Below are 23,860 nucleotides of genomic sequence, written 5' to 3' on the forward strand. Positions count from 1 at the left end.
AAGAACTTGAAAATATGAGAATCGGTGAAATGACATCTCACCAAACCCACACCTTTTATGAGTGGTGTAAAAGAAACATTTTTGTAGTCCCGAACCCCAATTGGTAACATGCCATATTTTCACTGCAGGAAGACATTGAAGTTGTGAAATGTCATGCTACTTTGGGAATAGGAAAATGTGTGCTTTAACCTTAAAATGCTAGATTAGGCTTCTAGGGCCTTTTGATAACATAAGTGAATATTTGAGATTCGATCTTGAGCATACCTAGATCATGTCCTCACGTTGTCCGGATATCTCAATCGTGCTTCTAGAAGCTTCTATCTCCAACAGGTCGGTTTAGAGAGTCCTTCCTTGGATGGGAATCTGAATCGTGCTTCTAGTGCAAAACATATAAGGAAGGTTGAAAATCTTGGTTCAACTTTCTAATCAAACCCAAATTTCTGTTTTCTCCTAATTAGACTAGGAGTACTACTCAATCCAACATATAGGGTCCAACTCTCTTCACAAAAGGCACAAGATATTTTTTCATTGAGGATCCAACCAAGTGTTTTCTTGCCTTGTATGAGTTCACACTAAGCTCAAAACTAAGTCTCGTCAATTGTCCTTACATCAATTTAGTTTATAACTTTTGGATCCTTTCAGACTTACATTTGAATCTCTAAAGGATAAAAATTCATACATTGTCATCAACATTCAACCCTCGTGGCTAAACATGTCCTTATGTCATATGTATTCACATACATGTAGCCATCAATGTGTAGGAACTCATACATGTATTGACATGTCCATGTAGCGCCTACATGCATACACATTCATACATGTCCATACATTTATCTTAAACATATATATATATATATATATATATACACATGTGGCCATCAATGTTGGTTATCCTTAAATGCATGAATCATGCCATTTTAACCCATAAACAAACACAAAATCATACCATATATGCACGTATATGCACAATCATATCTACACAGTCATATAAGTTTTATCTTCCAAAGCATTCAAACCTAATACATCACCAACTCCTTCAAGTTGTTCAAAAACTACAACTAACCCTTGAACTTCAAACGTTACAATTATCCACCTCAACTTGCTTATTTACAACAAATAACTCCTCAAATGCCACATCACATCGTGTGATTAGCAATGTGTGATACGTTTTGAAATTCCAATCACGCGATGCCACACGACATTTAAGGGGTTATATGTTCCAAATAAGCAAGTTGAGTGGGTTAGTTGTAATACTTTGAAGCTCATGGTCAGTTATAACTTTTGAACAACTTAGGGAGGCTAAGGATGTATTAGGCCCATTCATACATATCTTTACATGTCCATACATTTATCTCATATGTTTACATATGTGTGGCTATAAATGTGTATGATTTTCAAGCTTGCTAAATAAAAAATAAGAGATGACTTAAAAGTATCGCCGAAGTAGTACGGACCCTCTATGGTTATCTCGTGGTTTGGTAAAAAAAAATAGTATTGAAAAAAATTTCACAGATTAAAAATATTAATTATATGTCCTATTTTATTATTTTTTAATAAACATCAATAAAATGAATAAATAATATATATATATATATATAATTATTTAATATATTTAAAATTAATTAAAATGTGTAAATTACTACTTAATAATTTAATTTAATTAATTGATATTAAATATTAATTACTTAAAAATTATATTCAATTTATTTGAAAATAAATAGATAATTATTTCTTTTATCTTGAAATAAATATTATTGGATCTCTTAACTAAGTTAAATATTATAAATATAATTATTAATATAAAACACTGTAATCAAAACAACAATAATACAATAATGAAATAAATTACATAATAATAAAACATCCTATAATAATATTTTAACAACAATGTTACACTAAATATATAATTATATGTATTTGAAATCATGTATGCATTTGTAATAAGTCTAATAACTACTATTAGATTTAGTTGAAGAGATTTGATACCATTAAAAGAAAGAAGAAAGAAATGATTAATGTTGTATTTTTAAGACTTTCTCGCTTTTGACGAGTGCAGCCGCCGGCACCGGAGAATGGACGCTGTCATAGACATGAGCGCACAGCTCATACTGGAAGATGAAACCACTACAAGCCTAGTTCTCCAACCAGAAGATACCGCAGTTCAATCCAGGCAAAAATCCTGGAGCTTGATAGGATCATTCCTCACTAACAGACTCGTGAAGATTTCATTCATGAAGACGACCCTGGCCGATATCTAGAGCCCCTCCAAAGGAATCTATATCGAGGACCTTGGACCGAATCTGTTTAGGTTTGAATTTTACCACCCATGGGAACGCGATAGGGTGGCCCAAAGGGGACCCTGGACTTTTGATCAACAACTGTTACTCATCAAACGATTGGAGGATGACCAAGACCCTAAGGAGGCTCGTCTATCTCATGCAGACTTATGGATTCAGGTCTATGATCTCCCTACTGGTTTCATGTCAGAAAGGGTTGCCATTAGCATTGGAAACTTTGTAGGAATTTTTATAGAGGCCGACCCAAATAATTTTACTGGTTCAGCGCGCACCTATATGTGGATTCGTGTGTCCGTCAATGTGTTTCAACCAATCAGAAGGAAGATGCAGATTAGTCTGCCAAGTGGTACGATATTTTGGGTGCATTTTAAATACGAGCGACTCCCCACTTTTTGTTTCGTCTATGGCCACATTGGACATGCAGACAAGTTTTGTTCGGCTCTCCTAGCCGTTGAGGATCCAGCGAATATCGAACGCGCCTATAGCCCGTGGTTGCGTGCCCCTACTCGAAAGAACTCAAGCATGCCCCAGTCGAAGTTTTTGCTGCAACACCCACTTCAGGCTCAACCCCAGCCGGCAGAGAATATCATGCACCAGAATAGCCTAGGAGGATCAGATATAAGAAGAACAGCCAGTAAAATCCCGAAGCTAGCGACTACGATTCCTCCAAGATTCAAGGCTCTGAACCGTGAGGATATAGTGGGAGCAGATAAAGAAAATATTGCCAGAAGTGAGGAGGAGGTGTGTGACCTACTCGACCCAAAATGGAAAAGAACAGCAGCTGCAGCTGCAGGAAACCGGACAGACATCACCAGTTATATGGAATGTGATGCAGGTACCCCGAGTTCACCCCAGGATGGAAGTAACAAATTATCTGAATCGAGCACTAGTCTCCAAGCTCGCGGTAACGGATGAGTATCCTATCTTGGAACTGCCGGGGGACCGGGAATGCTCGGACAGTTCATCAGTTTGCAGAGCTTGTAACTAGCTTTAATCCTGATTTCATTTTTTTTAATGGAAGTTAAATGTAGTAGACTCAAAGTTGAAGCAATAAAAAAGAAACTCTCTTTCTCTGGTTTATTTTTCTTAGACCCTGTTAATCAGGGAGGTGGACTTACTTTACTCTGGAAAATGGCTAATACAGCTCAATTACTTGGTTTCTCTCCTAATTTTATTGATTTCAAAGTCTCTATTCTTGGTTTGCCGGAGTATCGATTAACCGGTTTTTATGGTTGTCCGGAGAGGTCTAGACGGACTGTTTCCTGGCAATTGCTAAAGGGTTTAAGAGAGAGCTATTCTGCTCTATGGGCTCTCATAGGGGATTTTAATGACCTTCTCGTTGATTCAAAAAAAAGAGGAGGCAACAGGCATCCTAGGAATATGATCAATGGTTTTAGGGAAGCAATTACAGTTTGCAGGCTCACTAAGATTAAAATGTTGGGCTATCCTTTCACATGGGAAAGAGGGAGAGGTTCGACGCACAGTATAGAGGAAAAGCTTGACAGAGCTTTAGTGAATGACAGCGGGTAAACTACACCAATGGTATCTAAACTTTACATAGTTTACACTTTGGTACCTAGATTATATTTTGTCCCAAAAATATACTTGAAGTAAAGATGACCGGACAATTTAGTATATTTTTACCGGTTATGACCGGTCAACGCGAGTTTCATGAGTTAATTACATTAATGGTACCCGAACTTTACCATAATTCACACTTCGGTACCTAGATTTTATTTTATCCTAAAAACATAACACAAGTAAAGGTGACTGAAAGGTTTAGTTCATTTGATCGGTTAATGACCGGATAACATGAACTAAACATTGGGACTCACCATACACTCAATTACCATAAAATTATAATATTGTCATTTATAAGCTAAATGACAGTATTATAATTTTATGTTAATCGAGTGTATGATTGGTCTCAATTTTTAATTTAAAATTATCAAACTTGGGTTGATCAATCACTGATGAGTCATCTTTACTTGAAGTGTATTTTTTGGATAAAATAAAATCTAGGTACCAAAGTGTGAATTAGGGTAAAGTTCAGGTACCATCAGTGTAATTTACTCGTCAAAATCACATTGACCGGCCATTAACCGGTAAAATATACTTAATTGTTCGGTCATCGTTACTTCGGGTATATTTTTGAGACAAAATATAATCTAGGTATCAAAGTGTGAATTAGGGTAAAGTTCAGGTACCATTGATGTAATTTACTCAATGACAGCTGGTTGGAGAAGTTCAGTCAGGCTATCATGCGGAACAAAGACACACATAGCAGCGACCATACAGCCCTCTTTCTGGCTCCGTTAACTCTGAACAACACTCACTCCAAACAATTCCGCTTTGAAAACTCATGGCTCACCGAAAGTGACTGTGAGACACAAGTTACGGCTGCCTGGCAGGAATTCAGCGAGGGTGATCTTCTTCAGCAACATAAATAGTGCGAAAAACTCCTGGAAGTCTGGGGCAGCAACGTGTGTGACCGTTATCGAGGACAAATCCGAACGTGCAGGTCCGAGATCAGAAGATTAAAAACACAGACAGACCAGTCATCAGTTGTCCTTGTTCAGTAAGCAAGAGTTCGACTAGATAAGCTATTATTCCAACAAGAAGTTTATTGACAGCAACGTAGCAAAAAGATATGGTTAAAAGCGGGTGACTTAAACTCAAAAATTTTCCATTCAGCAGCTAATAGTAGGAGGAAGAAAAACATCATAAATAGGCTACGAAACGACACGGGATCATGGGTGGATTGGCAATCTAGTTTAGACAAGCTCATTTTTTTATCACTTCATAGGCTTATTTACTTCTGTAGGTTGTGATCTGGGTCCCATTTTACAAAATGTGCATGCTCAAATCACCCTGGAACAGAACGCATAGCTTTTTCTCCCCTACTTTGAGGAAGAAGTCAGAAAGGCAGTTTTTTCCATGCACCCTAATAAAAGCCCAGGACCTGGCGGCTTTAATCCCTGCTTATATCAACACTATTGGGGTCTGGTGGGACCTGATGTTGTCAAATCATATATTCAATGGTTAAATGCAGATGAGTTCCCGGAGCAGATACATGATACGACTATTGTTCTAATTCCAAAGAAAGCGCATCCAGAAAAAGTCACGGAACTTAGACCCATTGCTCTCTGTAACGTGATTTATAAAATCCTTGCTAAAGTTATTGCAAACAGACTGAAGAAGGTGCTCCACTTGATTATATCCCAGACTTAGAGTGCTTTTATCCCTGTCCGCCTAATATCTGACAACATAATGTTAGCTTTCGAAGTAAACCACTATCTGAACAGAAAGACTCAGGGACGGGTTGGTATTGCAGCTCTTAAATTGGGCATGGCCAAAGCCTGTGACATGGTGGAATGGGATTTCCTGCATCACATTATGAGAAAAATGGGCTTTGCAGATCAGTGGGTATCGCTCGTTATGCAGTGCGTTACGAAGGGAAAATACCAAATTATCAATGGCAAGAACTCAATGGGGCCAATTTTACCACAGATGGGCCTCAGACAAGGAGACTCAATTTCGCCATATCTCTTTCTCATCTGCGCTGAAGGTTTATCAGCTTCCCTAACATCACTTGAAAGGCGTGGCCTAATTCATGGTTGCCGTATTGCCAGAACTACACCATCCATCTCTCACCTCTTTTTTGCAGACGATAGCTATCTCTTTTTTAAAGCAACCAGTGAGGAAGCTCAGAAGATTCAGTAGTGCCTGCAACAATATGAGGCGGCTTCGGGCCAACAGGTAAATTACACAAAGTCTTCTCTATCCTTTAGTAAAAATTGCAATTCTGGGGTTAAAGACATGCTAAGCTTGCTCTTTGGGATCTCCCTTGCAACATCTCAGGATAAGTATCTAGGCCTACCTTCCCTGATTGGGAGGTGCAGGACTCATATTTTCCAATATATTGCTGATAGAGTCCGTGGTAGGATTACAAGCTGGAAGGCCAAGTTTCTCTCTAGGGCCGGAAAGGAAGTTCTAATTAAATCCATCATCCAAGCCTTGCCCTCTTATGCCATGAGCTTGTTTCTCCTTCCTAAAAGGCTCTGTACGGACCTTGAATGAATGATGAACTCATTCTGGTGGGGCTCGATAGGTTCTGAGGGTAAAGGGTTGCACTGGAAAGATTGGGAGAAATTGTGTGAACCGAAAGTTAATGGAGGTATGGGTTTCAGGAATTTACACATGTTCAATCTAGCTCTCCTAGCTAAACAAGGCTAGCGACTACTCACAACTCCATCTTCACTAGTAGCCCGTGTGTATAAAGCAAGGTACTATCCTAATTCTTCCTTTCTTGATGCGGGTTTAGGCCCGAACCCGAGCTTCATATGGAGGACCATTCTTGCCTCAAAGCCGACAATTAATTCCAGTATGCGAAAAGTGGTTGGGGCTAGTGAGACCATAAACACTTGGGAAGACCCCTAGCTTCCTGATACAGAAAATCCCTATGTTGAAAGTAGTCGTTTAGCAAGCTTGATGAGTGATATGGTTGATAGCCTCCGTCAACACAATAACGAATGGGATATGAACTTGATATATGGTTTGTTTACTAACAGAGACGGAACACCCCTCTCAGCCGCAAACGGGTACATGACTCGTGGGAGTGGTTTAGAGACCCGGAGGGCCATTTCAGCGTAAAAGGGGCTTATAACTACATTATATCGGTTCAGGGGGGGAAAGGAAAACAGCCAATCCGCTAGTATGTTGGAAGTCGGTCTGGTCCATGAAAGTTCCGCCGAGGGTCAGAAATTTCCTGTGGAGAACCCTTACTTGCTGCCTCCCTACACTAGAAGCCTTACAGAAAAGACACGTACTTGTATCTGTTAGTTTCCCATTGTGCAGCTCCGCAGAAGAAGACGCCTTTCATGCCTTGGTAGCGTGCAGGTCAGCTCGTGTGTTCTGGAATTGTACCCCGCTTTCTGATCTTAGTGCCCGCTGCGCCAATTTTGCCGATTTCTAGAAGCTGGTACACGACAATTTCAGGGAGCAAAGCGAACTTATAGTAGTGTGTTGTTGGTTCCTCTGGTTAAATAGGAACAACAAGGTTTGGAATAATTCAGTGACAGCCTCGGCTATACTATTTACCTCTGCGGCTTCGTATCTGACCCGATGGGTAGAGGCTCAAGAAAAACGGACACCGTCAAGCACAAAGGACAACAAAGAAGATGCTGGTCTCCGCCTCCAGCTGGTATGCAGAAAGTGAATGTGGATGGGGCGATTTTCGTTGCAGAAGATCTTGCAAGTTTTGGCTTCCTGGGTCGGAACAGCTCTGGTGAATTTCTGGTAGCAGGTAATGGGCTTCTGCACTGCCGTTTGGATCCTTTTCTGGTAAAAACATTGTCATTCCGCGAAGCTCTTAACTGGCTAAAAACGTCGGGTTGGAAGGATGTAATTATGGAGTCGGACTCACAGTTACTAGTGTATGCTCTGAAGCGAGAAACTAGTGGTCGTTCGATCCTCGACATAATCATTGACGATTGTAAATCCTTATTACAGGATATGACAAATGTCTCAATTCGTTTTGTTCCTAGGTCAGCTAACTCCGCAGTCCACTCTATTGCTCGGGCGGTGAGTTCTAGTACTGATCGAGGGGTCTGACTGTTTGAGCCTCCTTCTTTTATCTGTAATGTTTTAGCTACCATTTAATGAAGAAGTTAATCCTTTTGTCAAAAAAAAAAAAAAATGTATTTTTGTTTTGTAAATTTTTGAAGGTTATAATATTTTTTCATAATTAGTTTTTATATTGTTTTTTATTGAAACATTAATTAATTTAATATTTTGGATATTTTTTTAAATAAATGATATTTTTATTAAAATAATTATAAAATGAAATGTATTTAGAAGTGAAATTGAAAGTTAGTGATGTGATTAGTTTACATGATGGAGATGCTTTTATAAATAAGAATTCATGCAACAAAAACAAGAATCCAGCTAATTTAAAATTCTAAATTACTGCTTTTATCATACACAAAATATTAAAAAAAATGATTAGATGGAAATGGAAGGGATCCTCCAATTGTAGTCAATCCAAATACAATATTCAATTGAGAAAACCATCTTTTCTCTTTCCATCATCAGAGGACACACCAGCATCAAAATGGAGAGAAATGGAAGTGATGCAACAGATAATCACACTATCGAAGATAACACCACCGCTCAAGACGGTTCCATTTGTGGGTATGACTCCCTTCACCATCTCCTCAGTTCTAATCTCAAGCCCCATCTTTTCACGGTAATTCCTTTTCCTCTCTCTGTCAGATTCAATTTCTCTATCTTTTGGGGTTTACTAGAAACTCTAAGCATATCTATATAGTTCTGCAATTTCTATCTTCTTGTTTCTCTGATCAATTTGAAGCAGTAGAGGGTTATGGGTATTTGATTTTCAATTTCTCGATTTTGGATCATCATATGATATGACTAACAATTTTCCAGGAAGTCAGCCGGTTGCTTCTGGGTCTGAATTGCGGGAAAGCTCTTGAACCTTTACCTTTACCAGATTCTGCAAAATCTCTCTCTTCAGATCATGATTTTGATCTACAGGTAGCAGCCTGTTCTATTTATAAGTTCATTCACCACTACAATCTATTTGAAGAACTGAGTTGGCTGTTTATATATTATGCTATAATTATTCTTCAAAGTTTATGTATTTTTGAAACCTAGATGGTATGTTTATTGGCTCTGAAAGATGGTGTTCAAGCTGATTATGATCATGGTATGAAGGATTTGAGGTTACTTTCTGGAATCTTGCTATGATGTCTATAAAAATGATTCGAGGATAAATGAAAACAAGACCTTGAAAGTTGAAAGAGCTCTAACATGATTGCTTTGAAAATAAATGGGTGATTAGATGTTCACAGTGTGGATAATTTGTTACGAGATATTAAGATCTCCTTACTTTAAAGAACCTTATTCCCGAGTAACGTTGAATTGTTCTATATTCATTCAAATGCTCCGAAATTGGCCTTCTACTGATATTCTTAGAGTGAATAATTTTTTCATTGATTGTGCATCTGCTTTAATGTCGGATGGTCTCAACATAGATTGGTAAATGCCTTGGGAATATTGAATAGTTTGTCGACAGAATCAAGCCCTTGAAAGTTGGGACTTCTTTTAATGTTGAAGCCTTGTGACACGAGACTTCACATTTTTATATTGGTCGTGTCGTGTCTATGAATACTTTTGTAGGTTAATTTGTTAAATATATACAATTAAGCATCTGTTTATAATCTATGATAGGATACTTCAGTTATTTGTGCTATCACACTTATTGTTCTCAAGTATTCATCTTTATATCTTTCAGGCCTTCAGTTTTGGTGCTGATGGAGAGTTAATGAGACAACCTCGAGTAGTTCGAGTGGGTCTTATTCAGAACTCTACAGCTCTTCCAACAACTGCCCCTTTTTCAGACCAAAAGACGGCCATCTATCAGAAATTGAAGCCAATAATTGATGCTGCAGGTTCTTCAGGAGTGAACATATTATGCCTGCAAGTAAGTTGTGGCATGAGAGTTAAGTTTCATTCATTTATTAATATTTTCATTGTCCTCTTAAGAGTCTGGAGTGATGATAAATGTAATTATGTTACAGGAAGCCTGGATGATGCCATTTGCCTTTTGTACTCGGGAGAAGAGGTGGTGTGAATTTGCGGAGCCTATAGATGGAGAATCGACACAGTTTCTTCAGGAATATGCACGCAAATATAACATGGTCATTATAAGTCCAATTCTTGAAAGAGATGTTAATCATGGAGAGACAATCTGGAACACTGCTGTTATAATTGGAAATCATGGGAACATAATTGGTAAACATAGGAAGGTAATTGCAAGTTTGAAACCTCTGTCATATATTTTGCTTGTAAGATAGTTTCTTGAACATGTTACTGACATTCCATTCGGCAGAACCATATACCTAGGGTTGGCGACTTCAATGAAAGTACATACTACATGGAAGGAAATACAGGACATCCAGTTTTCGAAACAGCTTATGGAAAGATTGCTGTAAATATATGCTATGGGAGGCACCACCCATTGAATTGGTTAGCTTTTGGCCTTAATGGTGCAGAGATTGTTTTCAACCCTTCTGCAACTGTCGGTGAACTTAGTGAACCAATGTGGTCTGTAGAGGTTAGTTTACTTCTATGTGATCGATATTTTCTTACACTTTTTATTAGCTTACATGATGGAATGTACTTCCAATAATATCAATGGTTTTCATATAGATGACGTTGATGCTCAAATAGATTGAGTTAACATTATGTATGCTAGTTTTGAGCTGTTTGAATGGTTGCTTTGGATAAGTGGGTGCATAAAATGAATTGTTTTTACAGGCTCGTAATGCTGCAATAGCCAATAGTTACTTTGTTGGATCTATGAATCGTGTTGGCACCGAGACATTCCCAAATCCATTCACTTCGGGTGATGGGAAGCCACAACATACAGATTTTGGGCATTTCTATGGGTCTAGTCATTTTTCAGCACCAGATGCGTCTTGCACGCCCTCTATTTCTCGTCACAGGGATGGATTATTGATCTCAGACATAGACCTGAACCTGTGTAGACAGGTGAAAGACAAATGGGGATTTCGGATGACTGCTCGCTACGAGTTGTATGCTGATCTGCTGGCCAATTACTTGAAGCCAGACTTTGTGCCTCAAGTCATATCTGATCCCTTGTTACACAAGAAGTCCTTGTAAGTCCAAGAATCAAGGTACCATACAAACTTGTAGATTAATAAATGTAATCTGTGTTCATTTCTGTAAATGTTTAAAGTTTGAACACTATTATCTGCAATTGTTTGAATATTATTGTCCTTCAGTTACAAATAAGAAAGGGATGATCCATAAAATCATATGTTGAAATGATCCAGCAAATGCCTTATTAGCAGTGGTTTTGATTTTCATTCTGCGCCACCTGTTTTCTGCTCTTAGTAATTTTCAACAATGGGTCATCTTAATTTTTTTTTTTTTAAGTTACATAAAATATTTATTTTCAAATGTACAAAGAGTTACACAATTTAAGTGATCTTTTAAAATATTGTCAAATGTTACAAAAGGAGGGGATTGTCATGAAAATGGTAATGGGCCTAAGGAGTTGAGGGTGTATACCCGTAGAAAGAAACAGCAGCAAGAAGCAGCAGTAGGTGATACCTAGCACCTAACTGACAAGTTAGTACTCTAGGGGTAGGGGTATCCAGATGAAAGGTTGTTACACCTAGGGGTATGAGCTGTCATGAGAATTCTTCTATATAGAGTAGAGGTTGTTACACTTAGGCGTATGAGCTGTCATGAGAATTCTTCTATATAGAGTAGTTTGTTTGGGATGAAGGGTAGATAATTTTGTATATAAAAATCTGTTTGTTGCAGGGGTTTTTTTGAGAGAGGGAAGGATTCCTTTCTAGTTTGTTCTTTCTACTGTTTCATTCTTGGATCAATAATACCATTCCTCATTTTCTCAATCTCTTAGTTATTCCTAGTTATTTACTTTTCTGAATTCCGTTCCTATCACTCTCCTTCAAAATTTATCTCATTCAAAAAAGAAATAGCCAACAAAGTTAATTAAGTTATTTAGGTTATTTAACTGTAGTTTATTAAGTATTACTGTTTTTAGTTTAAGTTTTACTTTTGGTTAATCTATTCTTAATGTTACCATTATACTCAACCATATTATAAGTCTTTGTTACTTAATGATTTAATACAAATCTTCTTCAACTTCTTTCTTCAATCATTGATTCTAATATGGTATCAGAACAATTCATTTTTCTTTTCCGGATATGGTATCAGAGCAATTCATTTTTCTTTTCCGCACAATTTCCTTTTAATTGAACCTTTCTTCTTAGTTTTCTTTTGTTGTTTTTCAAATCTGCTATTCAAGTAATCTTTGCAATCTTTCTCTTCAATTGGTGACAATGTGTTATATCATAGATGTAATCAGAGAGAATGACAACAATGTGAATCAGAATGTTAATCTGATTGATGCAGATATAAATCAAGGAGTAAATCGTATAAATCAACGCATATGAGGTAAGAGAATGATAATTTATTTGATGTAACTCAGAACCCTTTTAATCCATTCTTTATTCCTCTATGTGAAAATCAAAGTCCACTCTTAGTTACCCCACCACTTAATAGTCAAAATTACTTGTCTTGAAATTCATTCAATTAGTTTTCCTATGTAATATAATATCACTACTTTTTTTTTGGTAGAAATATAATATCACTACTTCTAGTATAGTTGTTGTGATTATTTTATCAGTTATACTGAGAAAAGAAGGAATATATTATACTGATATTTTCTCTCCAGTTGTAAAAGATGAATACAATTAGGATTCTCTTAACAGTTGCAGTTAGTCAACAATGGGATTTGTATCAATTAGACATTAACAATGCAGTCTTGCATGGTCAATTGAATGAAGAAGTCTACATGCCAAAGTTTGCAATTTTTTTTTGATTAAAATTCTTGTAACTTCATTAGATTAAAACACAACAAGTACAACAAGAAAACAACAGTAAGAATAGGATCTACAAAGAGACTAAAACGGCTACAGAGAGCAAAAAAAAGGCCATAAAGGCATAATAAAACACAAAACAATAACAAAACATATATTTATCGTAAATCGAAATCTGCAGAAAAGTAGATGCAACCAGTCTTCAGCATTTAGGCCATTCCGAACATTCGGATCTGAGTCCTTTCTTTTGATGCAACCACGTAGATATATTGATCCACGTATAAGATAAACCGTTTCCGCACTTGCTAAATTCGAAAATGATATAAATGAAAGAATAACAGAGAGCAGATACAATTCAAATGGATGAAGAGATCCAATAAAATATATGGAAACTGACTAAAAAGAAAAAAACAATAAAGTAAAACGTATAAAATCTAACCCGATGTGGTAGGAAGAAGGAAGACAAACTTCCTTCCTTCTTCCTACTCAAAGTAGATCTTCAAAAGAGGACAATTTGAAACTCAACAAAGATGAAATTTGGACAGAAAATGAGAAAAGAATGGTGGACAAAGTTTGCAATTTACTAAGCCTCTTTATGGATTGACACAAGCTAGCATGCAATGGAATGCAAAGCTTACTTCTTCCTTACTGGCATATGGTTATAAACAATCTTATTTTGATCACTTTGTTTATTAAGAAGGAAAATTCAAATATTATATGTCTATTAGTCTATGTGGACGATGTGATTCTCACTGGAAATGACCTATCAGAAATTGAAGAAGTGAAGAAATATTTGGATGATAACATCAAGATAAAAAAAAAACTTAGGTAGTTTAAAAAAAATTCTAGGCATTGTAAATCTACTTCTTAATCAAAGAAGATATGCGTTCAAAGAAAATATGTGTTAGAGTTATTATCTGATGCAAGATTGTCAACATTCATTTTTAGCATTTAAGCCATAAAATATTCTCATGGATGTTTTAATAAGACTCTCCAAAACCAATGGTATTCTATTGAATGATAAAACTGCATACAGAAGGTTAGTTGGAGGGTTAATTTATCTAACCATAATCAGACCATATTATGTATTTAGTCAACCAATTAAGTCGGTTTTAGAGTCTCCCACTCATGTTCATTATCAAGTCGCACTGAAAGTTCTAAAGTATACCAAGAGTAATTTTGGTCAAGAATTATTTTTTAATGCTAATTCCAAACTGCACATTCTATGTTTTAATGATTCAGATTGAACGGGTTGTTTTGATGCAAGAAGTTCATAAGAATTTATTAACTTCCCCTCTCATGACTTTCTCGTAGGGGGAATCTGTCACATGTTAATTATGCTATTTTTTTTTTTGAAGATGCTTTGATTTCTTAGAAAAGTAAAAACAATTTGTAGTTTCTTGTAGTTCAATGGAAGCATAGGATATAGTATTAGCTGTTACAACATGTGAAATACAATGACTGGTATATATATATTTTTTAACTTCAATTGGATATTCGCCTTTTACATCTTCAATTCTATACTGTATTAATAAATATGTCATTGCATAACTCAGCTTTTCATGAACTGTTCAAACATATTGAAATTGATTGTCATTTCTTATGGGAGAAAGTTCAAGCTGGTCTTGTGCATTTAATGGCAGTTAGAATTCGACAACAATTGGCAAGTATCCTGACCAAACCTCTTCCGGCCAAGGTTTTGTATAATGATGAACCATTTTGGCTTATTAAACTTACATCGTCTAACTTGAAGGGATAATAGAGTTAGTTAAGGTTATTTAACCGTGAAATCTTCCTTAATTTCTTTCTTCAATCATTAATTCTGATAATAGTCTCTTTTTATTTTCGAGAAGGAAAGATAAAACTTTTCTTTTTTCTTCCTTTTATGGTGTTTTTTATGGTTACTTTGTTTTTTACAAAGTACCATTACTTGGTGTGTTTTCACCATTGGATAATGGATAGATGTGTTTTCACCATTGGATGATGGAGCATAAAATTAATCCAATGGTGAAAACACACAAAGTAAGACTTACTTTGTAAAAAACAAAGCAAACATAGCATTTTTTTATAATGAAAGATTAGGACGCAATTAAGAGGTTAGACATCCCAACTAGGTTGGCACCCCTAACGCACTTAACCAACCCTGAATATTATTAATAAAAAAGAAAATTACAAAAGGGGGAGAAAATTAAAGGAAACAAATATGAGCAACATTACAAAGGTCATCGAAAACATGAAATTGGCAAAAATAAGGCGCAGAGTGCCACTAGTGGAGCGCTGACGCAAATTTACCAAAACAGGCAAGACGATCCGCAGCTTGATTACCTTCCCTGAAGATATGAGTGATTTTGCAGTTCATAGACGAACAACGTGATAAGCAGCTTAACCATTCTTGCTTAACCCTCCATAGAACCGCACTACATTTTTCACTGAGCAACTTAACCGCATATGCCGAGTCAGATTCAATCCACAAATTGTGCCAGCCTCTTTCCCAGGCAGCTTCAATACCAAAGACGATCGCCATCAGCTCAACCGTATGAGCATAAGAATCGGCCATAGGAAAGGCGAAACAGCCCATTACAAAACCTCTTCCGTTTCTGAAAATCTCCCCAGCGCCAGCGATGCCAGGAGCACCCTCAGCATCCTCGTCGGTGTTAACCTTAATCCAGCCTGTCGGGGGCAGACACCAGCGCACCGCAATGAAGTCTGGTTCCGGAGGTGGCCTGACTCGAGACGTTGAAGAGGAGGTCCATTTAGGCTCATGGAAGAGGAAGAAGAGACGGTTCAGAAGAACTTGGATTGAAGGGAGTTCATTTTCAAACACAGCCAAGTTCCTGATATGCCAAATATACCAAACCGTAGTAACCGTCGCCAAGTTCCACAAGCGGCGTTTCTTCGATCGGAAGCCAACCGCTCTAATAACGCTAAATAAAGCCTCAAAAGTAGTCACAAAGCAGAGAGTAACCGCAAAGTTATTAAAGACCATCGCCCAAAGACGTCTCGCAATCCAACACGTAACAAAAAGATGATCCAAAGTCTCGATATTGCAATTACACAAGGCACATCTCGAAGCAAGAGAGAAGCCGCGTACCTGAAGATTAACCTGTACCGAAATTTTCCCATGAATTACCAGCCAACAGGCAAACGAACGTCGAGGAGGGACAAATGCATTCTAGATAAAGAGATTCCAGGGAACCGCCGGCGAAACAGAGCGGAGCGAGATGTACAGGGATTTTGTCATAAGTTCTCCCGACATGGAATGTTTCCAAATGCAGGTGTCGGTTCCATCCCGATTACCTTGAACCCGAAGAATACGAGTCTGGACTTGTTCGGGAAGCCGATCCAAGTTATTCCACGAGTTATCCAACCTGTAATTTCGCACCGGCTCAAAAAGTGTGCGCTGATTTTTAGGCGGAATGCCGATCTGATCAGCGACAGACGGGGATATCCACGAGTCGGTCCAGAAATTTAGCTGGGAGTTGTCTCCGAACCAACACACAATGTCCTTTCTAACTTGTTTATATACCCTCCTCATGGAAGACCAGACCGACGAGTTTGAGATGTATGGATTTGGTAAGCCCGAATGCGTGTGAAAGCGAGTAATCAGAAGCTTAGGGATGAAGCCGTCGCCCTTTAAAAGTTCCCAACTGAACTTCCCAAGAAGTGCTGAATTAAACATACCCATGTTTTTAATTCCCAGTCCACCACACTCTAAAGGTTGACAACAGATACGCCAGGCAACAGTGCAAAGTTTTCCCTGATCCCTATTTCCCATCCAAAGAAAATTTCAGAGGGCTTTATCAATTTTTGTGATAAGCGAGACAGGCCATCTGTAAACCATGAATGAGTGGATCAAAGCTCCCGTTACAGCAGATTTAATTAGAGTGAGTGTGCCCGCTAGAGAAAGCGATTGCCCTTTCTAGAGATTGAATTTAGCAATAAAGCGATCCATTATAGGTTGCAAAAACCTTGCCTTTGGGGCCCCCTGAAAAAGCGGAACACCAAGGTAATTGAAAGGTAAGCTCGCACGCCGAATTCCCAATATGCGGACAAGTCTGTTTTGGCGCTGAATGTTGATCCGATTCCCAAAAAACACCTCAGATTTTTCCCAACTAACCGTCTGACCCGAAATTGCTGTATAGAAATCAAAAAGATCCTTGATGCACTTCATGTTCTTTAGGGTAGCCCTGGCAAACAACAACATATCATCTACATAGAGGAGGTGCGAAGGAAAAGAAGTTTGCCTGTTATATGTCATAGTCTGAAACTGATTATTCCTGACCAGCTTAGCCAGCCACCGGCTAAAAAAGTCTTCAGCAATGCCAAAAAGAACCGGGGAAAGAGGATCGCCCTGTCGCACACCACAAGAACAGCCAAAAAACCCCTTAATTCGGCCTCCCAGAGCAATAGAGATTCTAGCTGATCGAAGAACTTCCAAAATCCAGTCTCTAAATTGCAATGAGAAACCAAATGCTTCCAGAATAGCCAAGAGGAAGTTCCAATCAAGTGTATCAAAAGCCTTTCTAATATCAATCTTCAAGGCCATGTTACCACCATAACAGTTTTTATTCAACATGTTAATACCTTCAGAAGCCGCAACAATACAATGATGAATACTTCGACCAGAAATGAATCTGAATTGATTGTCAGACACAATACGAGAAGCAATAGGGGCCAGCCTGTCTGCGAGAATTTTCGAGATAATTTTATAATTGAAATTACCCATAGCAATTGGCCTAAACTGTTGAATTTCTATAGCATCAACAGATTTGGGAAGCAGAGTCATAATACTGGAATTCATCCCCGGCAACATGTAGCCCGAAGCAAAAAAACTCTGAACCATCTTACAAAGATCCGTGCTAATTATGTCCCAATACTGTTGATAGAATACTCCCCTGAAGCCGTCAGGTCCCGGAGAGCTATCTCGGTTCAGATCAAAGACTGCAGACCTAATCTCACCAACCGAAGGCTGCCGAGTTAAAAGCTCATTATCCATCGATGTGATGCAAATCGGAATTACCTCAGTGATTGGGGCATGGTCGACTAGAGGCCTGCTGCTTGTGAACAGACTTGAATAATAATCCACGACATGATGTGCGATCACATTCTCATCATTGACCAGGACACCATCAATAAGAAGGGTATCAAGAGAGGAATGAGTTTTCCTACCCTTAGCTGCGCGATGGAAATAGCTCAAGTTACGATCCCCCACTTCAAGCCATTTTTCTCTACTTTTATCCCGAAGGAGAAGCTCTTGTCTAAATAACTGAAGATCTAAATCTTGTTTTGCTTCCACTTCCTGCACACGGTTTACCTCATTGAGACCCTGAGAAGAAATAACTTGTTGTATACTCGAGAGGCGCGAATTTGCAGCTGTTATATTATTCTCAACTCTGCCAAAGATTTCTCTGTTCAGACCCGGAGCTTAGCCCTTAAAGATTTCAGTTTGTAGCAGAAAAGTTGTGCTGGTGGTAAAGAGACATGAGTACCTTGCCAGTGCGCAAAAACCAAATCCCTCAGCGAGATATGGGTAGTCCACATGGAAAAGAACTGAAACCGGGAATGCCTTACTATACCATTTTTGCAAACTAATAACAAAGGACTATGATCTGATTGGTAGCGGGAGAGAGCCGTACAGCTGATAGTACTCCAGGAATCAACAAAATTCTCAGACACAAGAGCCCTATCAAGTCTACTTTCAACATGTTCAGTTCCAAACCGACCGTTTGACCAAGTGTACTGCAAGCCTGCATTAGCCACTTCGATAAACTCATTGTTGTTAATAAAATCACGGAACTCTCTGTAGCTAATATCAGACGGAATGCGTCCGGTTTTTTCGTGAGCCCCTGTAATCGCATTGAAATCTCCAATAACCATTTTTTTCTGCTATCATCAATAGCACTGACATAATCCCAAAGCAGACGTCGTCGACTAAAATAATTGCTGCCATATACAAAAGTAAATTGGGAAAAACCCATTGCAGTACCATATCTAATCGTAATGTGCTGATCATGATTCAAAATGATGTTGCAAAGATTGATATTACCGATTTTGCAGAAAAGCCAAATAGAATTACAAGGATTGCTTTCAACAAACTGTAAGCCAATCGAATTCCAGAAAAACGTAGGAATTTTATCCAAAGTAACCATGGGTTCAAAAATACATACCAAATCCGGATGATTTACTTGACAAATGAGCTTCAATGCCCGTTGAGTCCCAGGGTTATTAATTCCCCTACAATTCCAATACAACACAATCATGTGTAATTGATAATCGGCATGTTCCGCCCCTTAGAGCGAGAATATGTATTAGTACCCGACATCTTGGCCTTATCCTTCTTTCTAGTTCTTATCCAGTCAGTATCTACATCTGGAATGTAAATATCATTATTCTGAGGTTGTTCTGAAGAACTCGTCAAGTTACCTTCAGCAACTCGCTCAGTTGTATGAGGGGTATCGATCTCTACTGCTGGGAGGTCTTCCTCATCACTGCAGTCTCCCCAACGTTTGGAACCCTCCTCACTTCCCTGAATTTCCAGATTGGCGGCGGGATGAAGAATTATTTGTAAAGTGTCTTCTGCTACTTTGTTTTTTTTCGCATCATCCACGGTAGAAGAAGCGTGAGCTTCATTTGGTTCCGAATGAACATCCAGATTTTCATGTGTAGTAGGTGCCGCTCCACTCTTACTTGACTTCATATGCCTCTGCATTTGAGGTTTTACTTCTCTGTTGTTGCGCCTACATTGAGCCGTGGTATGCCCAATGGACGAGCAAGTGCCACAAAGAGCCGGGAGCTTTTCATACTCTAAATAAACCCACAACTTCTGATTATCCGTATCCACTCTAAGCTTCGACTGAATATCCCTTGACAAATCAACATCTATCAACACCCTGGCGTAATGGCCAAACTCTCCATTAACAGTATTATGATCGAAACGAATAGGCACCCCTACCACACGTGCAATACTCGCAATGATCCTAGTGTCCCAAAATTCCCAAGGCAAGTTGAAGAAACGTACCCAAACTTGCGCAGAGGTGGACTTGTGTGAGTCCGGATTGAATCCCGGTGTCCAAGGTGAAAACCGAATGATTCCAGGCTTGAGTGAAATGGGACCGAGCCCCCAAATAGTCTGTAGGGCATCCCTATCTGGCATAATAATCTGGTAGAAACCCTTACCCAACGATATAAGCTTCCAATCCATATTTCTCTTCCAAAGCCGATTCAGACGCTGCTTCAATTCGGCATGTTTCTAGGGGCGATCTCCCTTATTCAGAGATATCCTCCCATTGACTGAGTGCTGAAACGCTTTAACTCGTTCCTCATAAATGGCTTGTGGGACTTTAATGGCCTTGAAACCCCCTTCCTCTGAAACTAAAGGCTGCGACGGCGCTGGAATCGCCGTTGTGGTGACTGATTTCTCTACAATTGACGCAAAGGAAGGTGCGGGAGTTGAGGGATCCTTACTGATTGTAGTTTTTAGTTTGCTGTAAGACCTACGATCAAATAAATGGGCGATTGCGAAGGCATTTGATTCGGTTGCAGCGGTGGAAGCAGAAACCATGGTGAATCTGATGAGAACGGCGACAAAAAAAGACGACAGAGCTAGGTCGTCGGCGGTCGGCGGCGCGCGGTATTACAGATTTTTTGAATGATATATAAAAAAAGTGGAGTGGGTTAAATAACAACTAAAAAAAAAGTAGAAAATAATTGGGTTAACCGATTTTTCTCTACCATATTTTAATTTCACTTTTTATTTCTTACTAACTAAATATATAACAAAATTCTACAACTTTCCCTAAAAAGAAAAAGAAAAAGAAAGGAAACATATTCTAGTTAAGAATCTATTTTATTTTGATATATTTTAATTTCTCTTTTTCTTGTCCTGTATCATTGGGTTTTGTAAGGCACAACTTTCGAGAGAGAGAATTGAATATTTTAATTTTCTTTTATTTATTTTCAGCTAATTTTAATGATGTATATAATTTTTTTTTTGTTTGGTAAAATACTATCACGATTTTTTTATGAAATAAATACCAGTTATATGATAATCATGTTATCCAATAATCTCCTTGGAAAGGGTGTTAAAAAGAAAAATAAGTACTAAATTAGTAATATGATTAAGAACAATTTCGATCGGTATTACAGAAAGATTTAAGAATAAACTTTTCTTCATCCAATTTTAAGAACAATTCTACATATGCAAATTTAATTGGTGACAATGAGAGTTGTATATTTTAGCCAAAAGGTTCTTCTTATAGCAATTTGAGACCTAATTAATTATATATAAAAAATAATTTAGCCAAAAGCATCATGAGTTTTTTTTTATCATTTAGAAATTACTTATATTTTTAAAATTAAATAATGTATTTATAATTTTTTTTATAATCACATCATACAAAAATTATTTAATTTTCTTTAATAACGTTTAGGGCTCGTTTGGTTCGCGGAATAGAGGAGGAATAGAATAGCCTATTCCTAAAGAATAGCTATTTCCACCTTTGGTTGATTTTTTTTATGGAATAGCTATTCCATGGAATCCATATTCCTTGATTTCATGGAATAGCTATTCTTCAATTTAGGTCAGGAATGGCCTATTCCTAATATTATATTTTTATAATTTAAAAAATTATCCTCCATTAAATCCACAATCTTCTCTCTAATCATTTTCCCAAATCTTATAAATTTTGGTCAATCCATAATTTATATCATATAAAACGTGAAAAATGGAAAATGACGAAAACGTTAAAAAATGTAAAAATACAAAAAATATGAAACACGAAAAATGTGAAAATGTTACAAACACGAGAATATGCAAAAAAATAAAAAACGCGAAAAACATGAAAACGTGAACAAATGCGAAAAACACGAAGACGCAAAAAAAAAAAGCAAACACACGAAAAACACAAAATAGGAATAGCGCGAAAAAGTGACAAAACACGAAATATTAAAAAACGTGAAAAATAAAAACAAGAAAATGCGAAAAAATAAAAAAAAAATGCTAAAATACAAAAACGTGACAATATGTGAAAAACATGAAAATGCGAAAAACACAAACAAAACACGAAAACATTAAAAACACAAAAATATGAAAAATACGAAAAACATGGAAAAACGTGAATAACACGAAAAAGTACCAAAATACGAAAAATACAAAAACGCGAAAAAAAACAAAAAGGAGAAAAACCGAAAAACTAAAACGTGAAAAATCGAAAAAATGCAAAATAAAACACAATAACATGACAAAACGTGAAAAATACGAAAACGTGAACAAACGGAAAAAACAAGAAAACTTGGGAAACACGAAAAAACATAAAAAAAAAAAGTTATAAACGCATTTTTCGTGTTTTTAACACTTTTTCATATTTTCGTGTTTTTCGATTTTTTCACGTTTTTTTCACATTTTCGTGTTTTCCACTTTTTTCATGTTTTGTGTTTTTTACGGTTTGCACATTTTTTGTGTTTTTTCATATTTTGCGTGTGTGTTTTTTTTTTTTGTTAACACGTTTATATGTTTTCGCGTTTTCACCCTTTTCCACTTTTATCTCATTTTTTTCTTTTGTTTTTGTGTTTTTAATGTTTTTTTTACGCTTTTATATTTTATTTTTTTACCTCTCTTTTTTCGTGTTTTTACAATTTTTCCGTTTTCATGTTCTTATTGTTTTTTCGTTTTTAATGTATTTTTCGTGTTTTTTTCGTCTTTCGTGTTTCCCATTTTTCTATTTTTTATATATTTTTAAAAATAATATATATTAAATATTTGAACAATTTATAGTAAAAAATTAAAATTTTAAAAGAAATAAGAAATTATATTTGAGGATAATATTGTCTTTTTAATAAAAAAATTATCTATTCCATTCTACATTATTCCACCAACCAAACATAGGAATAGTAATTCCTAAGAATTTATATTCCATTCTTTGCTATTCTATTCCTTTGGAATAACCATTCTATTCCATTCCATTCTATTCCGCGAACCAAACGGCACCTTAATTGATTGAGTATTATATTAAAATTGACTTTTTTTTTTCTTTTTTGTAGTTATCAATGACTTAATGGCCATGTTTAACGCTTAGCTATTAACGGATTAACCCTTAGCTTATTATTTTTTTTAGTTAGCGGATTTAATAATCTAGTTGTGTTAACTTTTTTAGTAAAATTTAATTAATTGTTAATAGTTGTCTGTATAAAATAACAAATAAAGACATGATAAAATCTTTATTTGAAGTTAAATATTAGTAATTAGGAGTAAAACTGTCATTCAAAAGAGACGGTGCAATAAATTAATTAAAAAAACTCTTAATTTTTTAAAATTAGTTTTTTGACCTAATAAACTCTTGGTGTGGATTTTCTTCTTTTTGCTTCACTATCTACTGCCCCTCTCTCATTTCAGTGGGTATTTTTTTCTATCTTTTTCTCCTACCCCGATCTACTCTTCCCCCCGATTTTTTCTTAGTTTCATCGACAACGACCCTTTGGATCTTCTTCTTCTCGATCTAATGGGAAGGTTCAGGATGACAGGGGGTTGCTGCAACACGAGCTACAAGCAACTCGAGGCCTCTTCAATTTCGGGAGGAGCATCACCGTCTCTAGCTGCATCCGGCGAATTCTTGGAAGGTAGTAGATCGTGGGAAGGGAAAACATAAAAGTACTCTCTTCAATGGTTTTATCGTCTTTATCACCATGTTTGCTGTTATTGTTTAGGTTTCAGTACCTCCATGCAACCATACGTGGTTCGTACGAGATTTTCGGGTCTGTTCCTGGATCTTCTTTTTTCAGCCGACTAATGAAGGTCATGAGGTTCAGAAAGCTTCCTACCAGCTCAAGGATCGGGTTTCAAATGTGATTTGTCTCCTCACAGATTTTATAATGGGTGTTCTTGACCTTAGTGTTAAATCTGTTGTTGGAATTTTGTTTGTGGTATTTAGATCCTTGTTAGCTTTGATTCAATACTTTATTGTATCTGATTTACTTCTATTAGCGAACCGGGTTGTCCTTTCTGTTGTTCGGACATCAGCTTTCAGTCTAACGGTTTATTGTTTGTTGATGATTTGATTACTTAATGAATTGCTTTTTTGTGTAAAAAAAGGGCCTATATGAAGGGTCTTG

General features: G+C 37.0%; 1 protein-coding gene across 3 annotated transcripts; it reads left to right on the forward strand.

Moving 5' to 3' along the window:
• The first annotated feature begins 8,254 nt into the window (after positions 1-8,254).
• On the forward strand, positions 8,255-12,537 carry LOC136227518 (beta-ureidopropionase). Of its 3 annotated transcripts, none has more exons than XM_066016208.1 (7): positions 8,255-8,544; positions 8,745-8,852; positions 9,613-9,801; positions 9,899-10,126; positions 10,210-10,434; positions 10,638-11,017; positions 12,231-12,537. In XM_066016208.1, exons 1-6 carry the CDS (start codon positions 8,410-8,412, stop codon positions 11,001-11,003), a joined length of 1,251 nt encoding a protein of 416 aa, XP_065872280.1. In that variant the 5' UTR covers positions 8,255-8,409; the 3' UTR covers positions 11,004-11,017; positions 12,231-12,537. The 3 variants fall into 3 exon arrangements, with proteins under 3 accessions (XP_065872280.1, XP_065872279.1, XP_065872278.1); XM_066016207.1 differs by having other exon boundaries at positions 12,288-12,537; XM_066016206.1 differs by lacking the exon at positions 12,231-12,537 and having other exon boundaries at positions 10,638-11,158.
• Positions 12,538-23,860: the final 11,323 nt, after the last annotated feature.

The sequence above is a fragment of the Euphorbia lathyris genome, chromosome 4, assembly GCF_963576675.1.
Source record: "Euphorbia lathyris chromosome 4, ddEupLath1.1, whole genome shotgun sequence".
Classification (NCBI taxonomy): domain Eukaryota; kingdom Viridiplantae; phylum Streptophyta; class Magnoliopsida; order Malpighiales; family Euphorbiaceae; genus Euphorbia; species Euphorbia lathyris.

What these genes read in the sequence shown, in the direction of transcription:
- LOC136227518 (XM_066016208.1), top strand. Translation starts at nt 8,410, where the DNA reads ATGGAGAGAAATGGAAGTGATGCAACAGATAATCACACTATCGAAGAT. An exon ending in TGAACATATTATGCCTGCAA is followed by an intron (nt 9,802 to 9,898) that starts GTAAGTTGTGGC and finishes ATTATGTTACAG; the next exon opens with GAAGCCTGGATGATGCCATT. An exon ending in AACCAATGTGGTCTGTAGAG is followed by an intron (nt 10,435 to 10,637) that starts GTTAGTTTACTT and finishes TTGTTTTTACAG; the next exon opens with GCTCGTAATGCTGCAATAGC.